The sequence below is a fragment of the Ambystoma mexicanum genome, chromosome 6q, assembly GCF_040938575.1.
Source record: "Ambystoma mexicanum isolate Mex_15411 chromosome 6q, UKY_AmexF1_1, whole genome shotgun sequence".
NCBI classification, from domain to species: Eukaryota; Metazoa; Chordata; class Amphibia; order Caudata; family Ambystomatidae; genus Ambystoma; species Ambystoma mexicanum.
Genome location: NC_090937.1, coordinates 573,535,501 through 573,548,517, shown reverse-complemented (window position 1 = coordinate 573,548,517; position 13,017 = coordinate 573,535,501). Strand labels below are relative to the sequence as shown.

Genomic DNA, 13,017 nt, shown 5'->3' with positions numbered 1-13,017 from the left:
AGCATTTGGTATTTAAACTCTTTCCACTCTTGCCGAGTGGTTGGCACAGCCGATGGCTTACCTCTTTCTGACGAAGAGTCAGAATCTCGTCAGTGCCTGTGGCGCCTTTTTTTCTTGTGTGAGGATGAGGAAGAATGGCTCTTTGGGTGCGACTGCTTCTTTGTCTTATTCCAATGTTTTTCTTTTCTCTTTTTCGGGAGTAGGACCCTCAGTCTCAACCTCAGAGGATCGGACGGTCGACAGCGCAGGTGACTTTTTAAAGGCGGTCAGCCCAACGTGAGTTGAGCTTGCCTGCTCACGCACCGATTTTGAGTTCATCTTCACGCACAACACCCACCCCTCAGTGTCGTGACCCATGCCGAGGCACCATATGCATATCTCATGCGGCTTGGTCACCGGCATCTTAGAGTGGTAGTGGGTACACCGCTTAATACCCGAATCCCGAAGGTGCGGACATCTCGTGGTCGAGAGAAAAAAGCAAATCTGATGAAAAATATGCCAAAAAGAGTCGAAGACTCGATAACCGTGTTCCTCAGAGCAGCGTGTCGAGCGCATGGAAAAAAGGAACTGAAGTATGAAGCGTAGTGACGTGGTATATAAACGAAGCCTGATGTCACGTCCAAAGCTGTTGATGCAACATCGAGCAAGAAAGATCAACTACTAAGTCTAGGTCCACTACACCCCCTGTCAAAAAAAATTTCAAGCAGCAGCGCTGGATGAGGATATCCATCAGATGAGGAATCTGCAGGAGAAAGGCAATCAGTTGAAGATTATTCCTCATCAGATAGATATCCCTTCCAGCATCAGCTACTCAGAAAACTTTGACAGGGGGCATACTGCACCTCGACTTGGCCGTCGATCCCTCTTGATTCCATGCAGCCGTCGACTGCGGAAGTGACGTCAGTCGGCATACATATACTGCGTCACTACGCCCCGTACCTCAGTTCCTCGCCTGTCCTCCCACTGCCCCCCGAGCTCAGCCGCCACGGAGGAATAATCAAACGATTTGGCTGAAAGAGCCACAACTCATAGAAAAAAGTTAAACTTAACAAGGTTTTTTTAATTTTTTAAATGTTGCAGAACAGAACCACGAAAGGATGTGGGGTAAGAGATAGTGTCAATCTTGCGTTCCCTGCACCATGCCTTGAATCTCCCCCACTTGTGCATGCATAACGATCGTGTTGATGGTCTGCATGCAGCCATTAGCACCTAAAGTACCTCCTCTGAGAGGTCCCAGTCATCATATCTCATCCTCTCAAGAGCCACACATTTAGATTGAGGGACTCTGGGTTCGGGTGCAGCACCCGACCTTCTGATAGACAGGAGATCCAGCCGCAGAGGCAACCGGAGAAGGGGGCAGATGGCCAAGTCCAGGAAGTCTGAGTACCATGTTCTCCTTGCCCATTCCGGGACGATCAAGATCAGGGTTGCTTGAACCCTCCTCAACCTCCTGAGAATCCACGGAATGACAGGAATCGCAGGGAAGGCACAGTGGAGGTCGAAGACCCACTCCACCAATAATGCATCCCCAGTGTACCTCTCGCTGGGAATTTCCTCGAGCAAAATTGCTTGCACTCTGTGGCAAACCGATCCACTCTTGCAGTACCCCACTAAGCAAAGATCTCCTCTAGAATGGCATACTTCCCACTCATGCTCTTTCTGTTCAGAACGTCCACCAATCCGTTCCCCGTCCCTGCCAAATGTACTGACACTGAGATCTGATTCTCCAAAAGCCAGAACCACAGCTGCATCGCCCTTCTGCAAAGAGGAAGGGAGTGCACGCCACCCTGATTGTTCAGGTATTACATGACCTTTGTATTTGTCAGTCATAATTAGGATGTGCTTCCCTCAGGAGTGTGCTAAGGCTTTTAGGACCAACCTGATTGCTCGCTGCTCCAGCTTGTTGATGTGACATTGGGATTCCATTGTGGAACAAAGGATACTCACCTGCAAATCCTTGCAGTGAGGACCCCAACCCTTCAGTGACGCATCCGTTACCACCCTGGCGTGGGGCCATGGAGGACATCCCCCACTAACATGTTTGCACTGCTGGCCAACCAAAAGAGATTGTTGGCCACCGACCTGGACACTTTTACAATGTCCTTTAAAGTGCTGAAGTACTGGGACCATTGCCCCACAGGAGCCATTTCAGAGACCACATTCAGTAGCTGGCCTCTGGCACTAGAAAAATGCAGGAGGCCATGAGGCAGAAGAAGGAAACCGCTGGCAAGGTGGTGTGGCTCTGGAACAGTTAAAGGAGATGCCCAGCCTGTGGAGTAGCGAGCAGGTGTCCTCGAGATGGGACAAAACCTGCTCCGTCGACTTCCCTCGGATAAAACAGTTGTCCAGGTATGGGGACACATGGACGCCGGATCTCCTGAGGTGGGCTGCGACAACAGTCATTAGCTTGGTGAAAATCCTTGGCACGGAGGTAAACTCAAAAGGGGAGCACCTTGAACTGGTAGTGCCTGTCCCCTATAAGGAATCTCATAAATGTCCTGTGCTTTTGGTGGATCGGCATGTGGAAATGCGTCCTGGAGATCTATTGACACCAGCCAGTCCTGCAGTATTAGAGCATGGAGAACGTCTCTCAACGTCACCATCGTGAACTTGTCCTTTATCAGGAACCTGTTCAAAGCCCTGAGGTCCATGATAGGATGGAGTCCTCCCCTTTCTTGGGTACCAGGAAATACCAGCAATACCAGCCCGATCTTCTCTGCTTGGGAGGTAGCTCTCCCATGGCACCCTTCAAAAGCAGGGCTTGCAGCTCTTTCTGGAGCTCCTGTTCTGGTTGCAGAGGAGGAGGAGGAGGGGGTGATCTGTCTGGCTGCCTTTTTAAGAAAAGCAGATAGTACGCCCACAATACACGACTGGGAAAGGGATACGATATGGGCTAATGACTGTGAAGAAGTGTATACAAGTCTATTACCCACAGCAGCTCGCCCCAAAGACATATGGGGCAGCTACAGGCGATACCTAGCTGAAAAGAGTAGTAGAGAATAAGATTCAGAGACATTGCAATCACAGCTGTGAAATGTGTCATGCAAACCCTACTGTTGAATAATTGTATCGGAAAATATTGCAAAGTCAAAGTTGTAATGCTTTAATCTGTTTAGTTAAATAAAGTTTGGGAGTGAAGGAAAAGCCTCTGCCCTAGCCTGGGTAGCAGGAGCTGAGCCTTCCTGATACAAAGGGGCATATTGCCTGTATCCTCTTAACCTTGAGGCAAAGGCAGGTTTTGTCGGCTGCTGGGCAACTATGCCCAGAAGTATGGCGGCAAACTGAGTCCTTAAACTTCTCCAACTAATTGTCGGCTTTAGGGCCGAATAGATGTACGGTAACTTGTTCTGGACGCTGGGCGAGAATCCCGATGTGCGCAGATACGCCTGTCTCAATACAGTTGCCCCGACCCCATAGACCTTCCGACGCAGACCATGACATCCAGGCTTGTCTGCAATGATATGATATGATATGATATGGTATTTGTAACGCGCCTATACACAAGTGTTTTCAATGACTGCTGGGCCATCTCCTGACCATCATCCACAATTCCCAGGAAGCCCTCCCGCATCTCCCCTTTGGGAATGTACTGAGAGGCTTCCCCGATAGCCTTCCACTAGCCAAATGTGTACTTCGCGAAATGCGCAGGACACGTTAACTGCTTTAAGGGACATACTGCCCGATGAGAACCCTTCTTGACTAGGGCATCAACTTTCTTTCCTTCCCTAGCCATAGCGAGTATAGATGCAAATGTGGCTGGCCTAGTGTTAACAGTAGCCGCCTGTACCACTAACTCCTCCGGCGTTGGATGAGTGGAGAGATAAACCGGGTCTTCTCTTGCCAGCCTATATTTTTTGTTGTGAAATTGGAATTCACTGGGGCGGCGGTGCATTGCCTCTACATTAAGGTGGCAATTGGGTCGGCAATAGCCACATGAAAGGGCATGGCCCTCTCCTTAGAGGGTCCCTCCTCCAGATTATCTGAGGCTGTAACCAGACAAAGATTCGGTTGTGGTACTCCAATCTAGAGTTATACACCACCCTAACCACTGTGGCATGGTATTTTGCTTTTGAGTGACCATAAGGATGAGCCTGCGGTGTCTCCAAATCGGGAGAGGTGTCCAGGCCACTGGCATCATGTAGGCTCTCAGCCAAGTCAACTAAATTCGCCTGGTCAGTGAAAATATCTCTGCCTCCAGAATCCGCAAAAGCAGAGTCGAAGCCAAACAACATTTTGTTGTCAGTGTCGTCGAAGCCATGTTGTCAAAAAATGTGGTTCTCGACTGCAGGACAAACGGTCAGATATTGAAACTGATAGACGGTCCCATGCCAACTGGTGCTGAAAGAGGCTTTGATACCAGGGCGCACTGGCAACAATCTGCACCGTGGGTGCACTGGCAACAATCGGCACTGAGCCTGCATGCTTCAACGACAAGGTGGTCAGCTTGGGGCCGGGGTTACCGGGCACCACTGGAGCCTGCTGCTTCAAGCCATCACCTGCAGCCTCTTTCTGAAACATGTCCGGCATCCACTCTAAGAAAACCTCCCACTCAGCATTGGATGTAGGCCCCAACGACTTACCGGGTTCATCTGACAAGTCGGATCCGTGCCTGTGTCAGTGATGCCTTTTCTTTTAATGGGAGGAGGAGGAAGAAGAGTGGCTCTAAGAGTGTGACCTTTCTTTTGATGTCTACACTCCTTTTCAGGAGTAGGACCCTCAGTATCGGGGCCCGATGACCGGATGGTCGAGCGGGCCCGAGATTTAGATGGTGGCCAGCCTACAGTGAGTTTCGCAGCCCTCTACACATTAACGATTTTGGGTTCATTTTTCTACAAGAACGACAGTCCTCAGTGACATGATCGACACTGAGGCACCACACGCAAACGATGTGTGGGTCCGTGATGTACATTTTGGAACTGCAGCCCTTGCATCGCTTGAAGACTCGACACCTTGGGAGTGGACATTGTGTCGAAATCGCATAGAACAAAATGACAAATTCGTCGGTTGAAAATTCTAGGGACAGTGTTGTTCTGTAAGCAGCATGCTGAGGGAGCAGAAAAAAGGAACTGAGGTACGGGGCGTAGTGATGCAGTATATGTACGATGACCGAAGTCACATCCAGAGTCAATGACCGTTGTATCGAGTCAAGAGGGATCGACGGCCGAGTCGAGGTGCCTTATGCCCCCTGTTGAAAGGTTTTCAGAGCCGCAGACACTGGAATGGATATCTATTCTAATGAGGAATCTGTGGTTGAAAGGCAACCCATTGAAAGGGGGTGTCTCATCCATAGGGCAGAGTAGCATTCCAAACTCCTGCAGAGCGAGCCCAGAGGTTCTCTGGGATATCCTTGTTAGATAATTCATAATTACTGATGCAAGACACAATCAACCTCGAGATTGTTTCCTAACAGATCAATTTCCCTTTTCAAAGCTTTTGCTAAGCGCACAAAGGTATGAAACTCATGGCCATCTTCTGGGGAAACAGTGGAAGGTGAATTTTCCGCAGAAGATGTAATTCAGTAACCAAATTAAGAAAAGACGGTGTGATCCTCAAGGTAACATTTCTTTAGAGAAAACCAGGAAAAGTGACAGAGCCTGAATCTAAGCGACTTTCCCAGCTGATGTGATTGCCATTAAAAAGGGAACCTTAATAGTGAGCAACCGCAAGAGATACGAATGCGCGGGCAGAAACGCAGCAGCAATCAAGAACATCAAGACCAAATGTATGCCCCACAAAGACACCATAAAAGGATTGAGTAGAAAGGCATCAACAAAACTTGTTCGAAACTGGATTATGGTATAAATTAAAAATGAAGTCCTCTATTCAACGTTCTTCTGAAGATAGGCAGGGCAACATGGTAGCTATTTGCAGTGCCAACGTAGAGGACTGCCATGGGCCAGGATAATGAAACCTCTACAACTGTGAAGATAGGACATAGAAGGTCAATGATGCTTTACGGACACAAACTTGAAAAAGTGAATCACGGAATGCACAGTTGGCCTTGCTGGACTGGCGCCATGCAGAAAGCATCAAAGGAAGAACCTTCCTGAGATAAATACCAATTATTGTACCTCACCTGCTCAATGGCCAAGCATGAAGATTTAGATGTCTTGTACTGGGTTAATGTGTCCTACTGCCAGCCTGCAACAGAAGATCCCTCCTCCATGGGATAATCCAACAAAAATACAGCACATTTGTAGAAGGACACGCAGTTTAGATTTCTCACTTCCTGTTCTTTAAAGACAGACATTGCCAATTGCCCAAAATCACAGGAACATGGCCTGCCTGCATAGATTCAATGGCCCACCATCGCCTATCTTGTTGATGTAGTGCATGGCAGTGGTAGTGTTGGTCAGGACCTGGACAGGTGATTCTCTCACTGTAAGAAAGACAGTTCCATGTGATAATATCCCCACAAAAATGTTACTTTTGTGGCGATATTGCCCCATGGAACCCGACGGGTGACACCCCTGGAACACCCATATAAGGGAGCGGGGGACAACACAATGTTGTCTATGCCGTTTCCCGGCGACTATATGTATGACAACATTATTTATGGGGATAATATTACCCGATACCGAGAAAGACTAGAACACTGACACACCTCCTAAAGTTCCAGCAGGTTGATGTGGGAGAATTTCTCCTTCCCTTCTCACAGGTCACTCACCAAAAGGTCCAAGATGAAAGCTTCCCTATGCATCAAGGATGAGCCCATCACCAGCGTGCCTGAAGGCCACAGCTAATTTACTGGAGCCCTGCGAAGATGGCTGGTCAGGGACATCCATTACTGAAAATGTGTGGTACAAAGGAAACAAAAAACGCTGGTTCCTCAGGGCCTGCTGCAGTGATCACAGAAGATACAAGAAGTCATAAGGCCCATCATCCTCATTAGGACAGCACCTGGAATTTCAGGGTTTGGTTGAAATTGTCCTACAACAGTCGCCATGTTTGGCATGGTCGGCATGTTTGCCACCATCTCTGGAAAAGAGAATATCATGTGTAATCTATATCCAGAACCACCCCTGGCCTGGCATCCCCAATGGCATTGGTAATGGGGATGCCAGTACCAGCTGGATCAAAGGGTTAATCTACCAAGTATTAATTGATTAATAGTAAATCTAGTACTATGAAAGACTTCTACCTTTTTCTTTATCTGCTGCTCGTAGTTGCCAGTCAGTCTGGTCATTTCTTCCACTTTTGTTGTTGCAATTCGTAGATCTATTGTAGCTTGTCTAAAGTAAAAAAAAAACGTTTTTGGAAATAAATCTGAATTGGGAAAATACATTTGTAACATAAAATAACAAATGAAAAAGCAAATTGAGATGTTTTTATCCCGCAAACATGAACAAAACATTTTTATAGATATGACTGAATATGATGCAGTACTTAGTTCCTTTACTGAAACTTCTCAGCAGTGAGAACAAAGCAACAACAAACCACTGTAGGTGTCATGGCTACATGGGAAACAGAACCAACATCAAAAGGGATGTTTAACCTAGTGTGCTACTGTCTCAAGCTATACATTGGGAACCATGAAAAGGACAAAATACTTACGAGCGCACCACGAGTGAGTACAGACTAGTACTGTCAGCTGTTCTGCTGCAGTCTCTGCCCGTCGTTGGATCCTCTTTCCTGCTTGTGGATCCTGGACTAATGTAAACCTCGTTTTTTACTGGACTTTGGACCTTGGGTATACTTAAGTTTATACTGCCTCTATAACATTTAGGATTTGTGTTTTACACAAGCATATAACACACTTTCTTTATTTTTCTTAGCCCCGCCACCTCATGTCATCAGGAATTGCTATAAATTGTACTTCCCGCGAGTACAGACGAGTACAGTCAGCTGTCCGCTGACCGTTGTACCGCTGTTCAGCCGTTATGCTGTTCATTTTCTAACTTTCTCATTACCCCCTGAAGTTAGCAGTCCTGTGTTCAAAGACCCACCACATTACCTCTTGAACCCAGCAACTGTGTGCTCGAGCCCCCGCCCGGTTACGTGAGAATTGCTCGGTATCTGCTATCCGCTGTGCTTGTCTGCCGCACCTTCATACAGTGAGTAGTGTGTTGTATAACACACACCCGTATTGTGCATCTGCTGTTGAACTTCTAACTTTCTCATTACCCCCTGAAGTTAGCAGTCTTGTGCTTGAATCCCCACCATATTACTTCCTGAACCCGGCAACTTTGTGCTCGAGTCCCCGCCCTGTTACGCGAGAACAGCCCGGTATTTGTTAGCAGCTGCGCTTGTCGGCCACACCTTCATACAGCGAGTAGTGCGTTGAATAACACTCTGCAGTACTGTGCATCTGTAGTTTAAGCATGGTATTTTGACGGCTTCTTCTGTTCATAGTTACCTCGTTAAGCTTTTAATGACTTTAAGGTATACAAAGATTTAACATCTCTGATACACATACATATAAATCTAAAAAAAAAAAAAATTTAAAAAATGTTGTGCCTAGAGTTCTACTCTAGTACTATCTGAGCTGCTCTTCTACTTCTGTACTATCTAAAAATGATGACACTTACTGCTGGTATGCCCTCATGTCACACATATCGCATGCCTGTAACTTTAAGGCCGGGCTTCCACATCGCTGGCGCCATGGAATTTTCATCTCGAGGGCTGGCGCCGGGCCTGCCTTATATGTGTAATCAACGGTTACCTAATGCTCTTCTCTCACCTACCTCTATTGAAGTCTTGCAAGCTCAATTTCTTTCTGATCACACTATGCACGAATATGCTTCAGGCGTAAATCCAGGTTTCGCAGCATCTGGAGTCTTTGAATCTGAGGTCGCTCCTTTACATCCTTCTGAAATTGAGCTTGGTCCCTCCCAATTTATGATTCCACCGACTCCTAATTCACTATATGGTCATGTTTTGTCTGGTCATGGGCCGGTGAGCAATCATGGGATTCTGTGTGCTATACCCTTATCTCAACAACAGAGGGATCTTCAAAATTCTAATGTTCCGTTAGCCCATTCTACTCAAAAGGCGGGCCCCTCCCCTGCTCGTATGGTTGAGGAATCATGTCTGCCTCCTAAGGACTCTAGACTCTCAATTTCACCAGAGCTTTACCCTACTGACGACCCTGATGATATAATATCTCCTCCTGCCTCAAATGACTCTTCTATGTCCTCTTTCGCCAAGCCATTGGCTCGCCCTTCTTTTGGCTTTCCTGCAGTGAACAATCATGCGCTGGAGTCGGCGCTAACGGCAATTAATACCTCTATATTTACACTCACAAAATTATTTTAAATAATTGAAGCCAGAGTTTCTTTTCAGGAAAATGCAACTGCTTTATTGACGAACAAACTGAATTGGTTGGCACTAAATCTCCCGCATATGTTAGGAAATGTAAATCGTTGCTCATGTCATGCTGTCGCATTACACATTGAGGTGCCTTCTAACAATCACCATACTGGGGGCTCGTGGCTAGAAGGCTATGTGTGCAGACATGCTCTTGGAGGAGCTCCTGTTGATCCTGAAGTAATCCGGATAAAAAGTGCATATGCACTAGCCCTTGGAAGATGGAAACATAGGCGCTAGCTCATGAATACACAGAGCGCAGATGCTGTTGGTCTGGAGCCCATACAGCGCAAGGAACATCAGATATGAGCGAGCGAAGTTCCCGGGGACGGAGACTCGAAAACGCAAAATGGTGGACGTTCCAGGACAAAGAAATAACATGCAGACCTGAAGCAGCACTCACTGCATGAACAGCCGGAGGGCAGGCCGAGTAAGGAGAAGATACATCTTCGGTGTGACACGGATGAGCATATTATGCTCCGGATGGCCCCGATTGCAGAGAAATAAGAAGCCTGAGACGGAGCGAGGCGGAGGGGCGGCTGGCGCTAGGACCGCATCTGTAATGCGGCAGGAGCTGCTGGACCTCGCGGCCCGAGCGGGGTAGCGCTCCAGACATCCTGGGGCTGGAGGGGGCGAGCAACAGACCCCAGACCAACAGCTGATCGCCGGGGAGCCAGAGACAGCGGCGCCGAACCACGAAGCGCCCACCAATGAACATTGCTACTCCGTAGACACGAGTATTCGGCGTGGAGTACCTGGGCACACAGAAGGTTAGACGACCGGCGCTGGGACCGTATATGAAGCAGGGAATGGGCAGCTGGACCCCACAGCCTGGCGGCGAAGCAGCCCTGGCATCCCATAGCGAGGGAAGGTGGGTGAAGCGACCCGACCTCATAGCTGATCGTCCGGGGCTGCGGAGTCAGCAGCCAGCTGTGAAGCGCCGAATAGATGCACTGTGGAGCCGGCATATGATTAGTGCAATGCGAAATGAAGTGGGTGGACTGGCGAACATCCAAAACTGGATCCCAGGATGTCATGAGGAGATCTAAGAAAACTGTAACCCGCTAGTGTTCCCCTCACCTGAGCTAGTCTTTTAGAACCATAATAAAGTGCTCTAAACACTCCCCCACCCCACGGTGGAAGTGAGAGTATAATGGCCGGCTGATAAACCCAAAATGGTGGCACGTCCAGAACAAAGAGGGTTGCTGCAGGGATTATAGGCACTGACTGATTTTTTGGAGACAAGTACCCCAAACAGCCACAACCACCCAGCGTGCACGAAGCGGAGAGAGCGGGTGTAAAGAGCGGGACACATGAGGAGAGCTGGAGGACCTGCTTAGGCTTGCAGCAAGCCTGGACACACGGTGCCTAGAGCGGCTGACCCACAGTACTGGCGGGTGCTGGCAGGATCAGAGTGAAGACTTACATTATTACGTGGGAGGACACAACCCACTCTTGTAGCTAATAAGTAGTTTCAAGACACCCCTTACGTAGCCTCTATGGGCCAAGGCGCTAATAGCAGTCTAACCCCGCTGGGGCTGGTTAGTGGTGAGGCTCGCCCACAAGTTTCTGGCACAACGCCATGTCCAGCAAACCCCTAAGAACGAAGGGCAAGCAACCCACGCTGGACGAATACGCCAGAACACCACCGGGCACGGAAGGAGCCAAGAGTAAAGACAAAACCCCAGCCGGGAGCGCAGTCACCATGGGCACGAACCAGGAGATCCTTGCAGCGATCGCTGACCTGAAAGTGGCCTGGGAGACCAAACTGGGACTGGCTATGACCGAATTGAAAGCAGCTCTGGAGCTCAAAGTTGGGGCAGTACAAGAGGAAGTGAACCTTCTCCGGCAAGATGTCAGGTCACTGGCAGAACGCACAGAGAACTTGGAAAAAGAGGTGGGCCCGAACACAGCGGACAGTGCAATACATAAATCAGACCAACACGTGGGCAACCTAGAATGCAGGACGGAGGAGGCGGAGGGACGTGCCTAGAGGAATAACATCAGCATTGTTGGTTTGCCGGAGGGGGTTGAGGGACCCAACCCTACAGAGTTCATTGAATCTATGCTGCTGCAGGAGATAACTGGAGGAGTGTTGTCCCAGGGGTTTGCGGTGGAAAGAGCGCACAGGGCCCTAATGAGGAGGCCACCGCCAGGAACCCCCCCTAGGCCGGTGATTGCCAAGATTCTGAACTATTGAGATTGAGAAAGAACCCTTGAACACTTCCGGAAGGGCGGAACAATACAAAGGGGGACAGCCAACATAACCGCATACCCAGATTACACCCTGTTGGTACAACGTAGTCGCATGAACTTTGGGACTGTGAAGAGAAGATTGCGTGAAGCAGGCCACAAGTATATGTTGCTCTACCCGGCGAAGCTGAAGGTGTTCCACAAAAACAGAACCTTGTTTTTCGAATCCCCGGAAGAAGCTAAGGGGTGGCTCGACACGCAGAGCTGCCCACAGGAGTCAGGCATCCAGACGGAGAAGGAAGAGATAAGTAATCTGTGTAGGTGGCACCAAGGGGTGTCGCGGCCTAAGACAATGGGACTCGATTACTGTATAAAATGTAGATTATGGGCGGGCATGATCAGGATATAAAGGGATATGATCCGTCAGCACTGAGACTTTTGATACAGCAAGGGAGCCTTGCAGAGCTAGTCCTCTTACCCCCATAAAGAGTAGCTTAGTTAGGTCACCGGTAGCCCGGTGACACCCTGCCGGGCCTCTGGAATCAGCATTCCGAGGCAGAACCAAACGCGGGGTCGCCTGAGATCCAGGGATGGAGCTGGGCACTTGTTGGGGCTGGGAAGGGTGGGGCGAGGGAAGGGGCGGTGTGTGGGGGTTTGTTGTTGGGGAAAAGGGGGGGGCGAGTTTGTTGGGAGTGGGTGAGTAACGAGCCAAACTGAGAATCTTATTAGGCGGGATGGGAGGCGTAGAGGGAAGGCAGGCTATTGTATCTATGGCGTCGTGGTGCCTTAGAGTGGTTACCTGGAATGTCAGGGGCCTCACTAGTTACTTGAAGCGTAATAAAGTAATGATGTACCTGAAAAGGATGAGGATCGACATAGCATTATTGCAGGAGACCCACCTCACCAGGGAGAAATTGGAGGTGGTCAAGAGGAAGTGGAGGGGGAGCATTGCGGGAGCCGCATACTCGGCCTACGCAAGAGGAGTTATCACATGGGTAGCACCTCATGTACCATTTCAATTGCTTCAGTCTACGGGAGACCCAGAAGGCAGAATGATCGTTGTGAGGGGGATGCTTGAAAACCGGGAAGTGAGTATCATAAATTTATACGCCGCAAACCAAGATACAGCAGCTTACTTTCGGACTCTGTATGGCAAAATTAGCCCCCTATTAAGTGGCGTGATCCTATGGGGCAGAGACTTTAACTGTGTACTGAATCCTAAGATGGACAGATCAGATGGTAAGCTAGACAAACCCACCCCGGCTGCAAAGGTGCTACATGCCCTCCTGAGTGATTTTGACCTAGTAGATGTCTGGAGGCAGCTGCACCCAGCAGATAGGCAATACTCACACTATGCGGCACCACATGACCTGCACACGAGGCTGCACTACATGTACGCCACTGCCAAGCTGGTAGGTGAGATGAGAAGCGCGGAATAGAAGGCCAGGGTGCTCTCAGACCACTCCCCCCTGGTCCTGGAGTGGCAACACCAACCCCCTAGAGCGCGGATTCCGATGT

The 13,017-nt window shown here is 49.1% G+C and overlaps 1 protein-coding gene across 3 annotated transcripts in view; it reads right to left on the bottom strand.

The window, feature by feature from the left end:
• SCLT1 (sodium channel and clathrin linker 1) overlaps positions 1–13,017 on the bottom strand; it is a 1,687,870-nt gene that overhangs the window by 898,265 nt on the left and 776,588 nt on the right. For all 3 annotated transcript variants that reach the window (XM_069631056.1, XM_069631057.1, XM_069631058.1), the window contains exon 11: positions 7,142–7,232. In XM_069631056.1, coding sequence (XP_069487157.1) covers positions 7,142–7,232 — 91 coding nt within the window. The remainder of the gene's footprint in view (positions 1–7,141; positions 7,233–13,017) is intronic.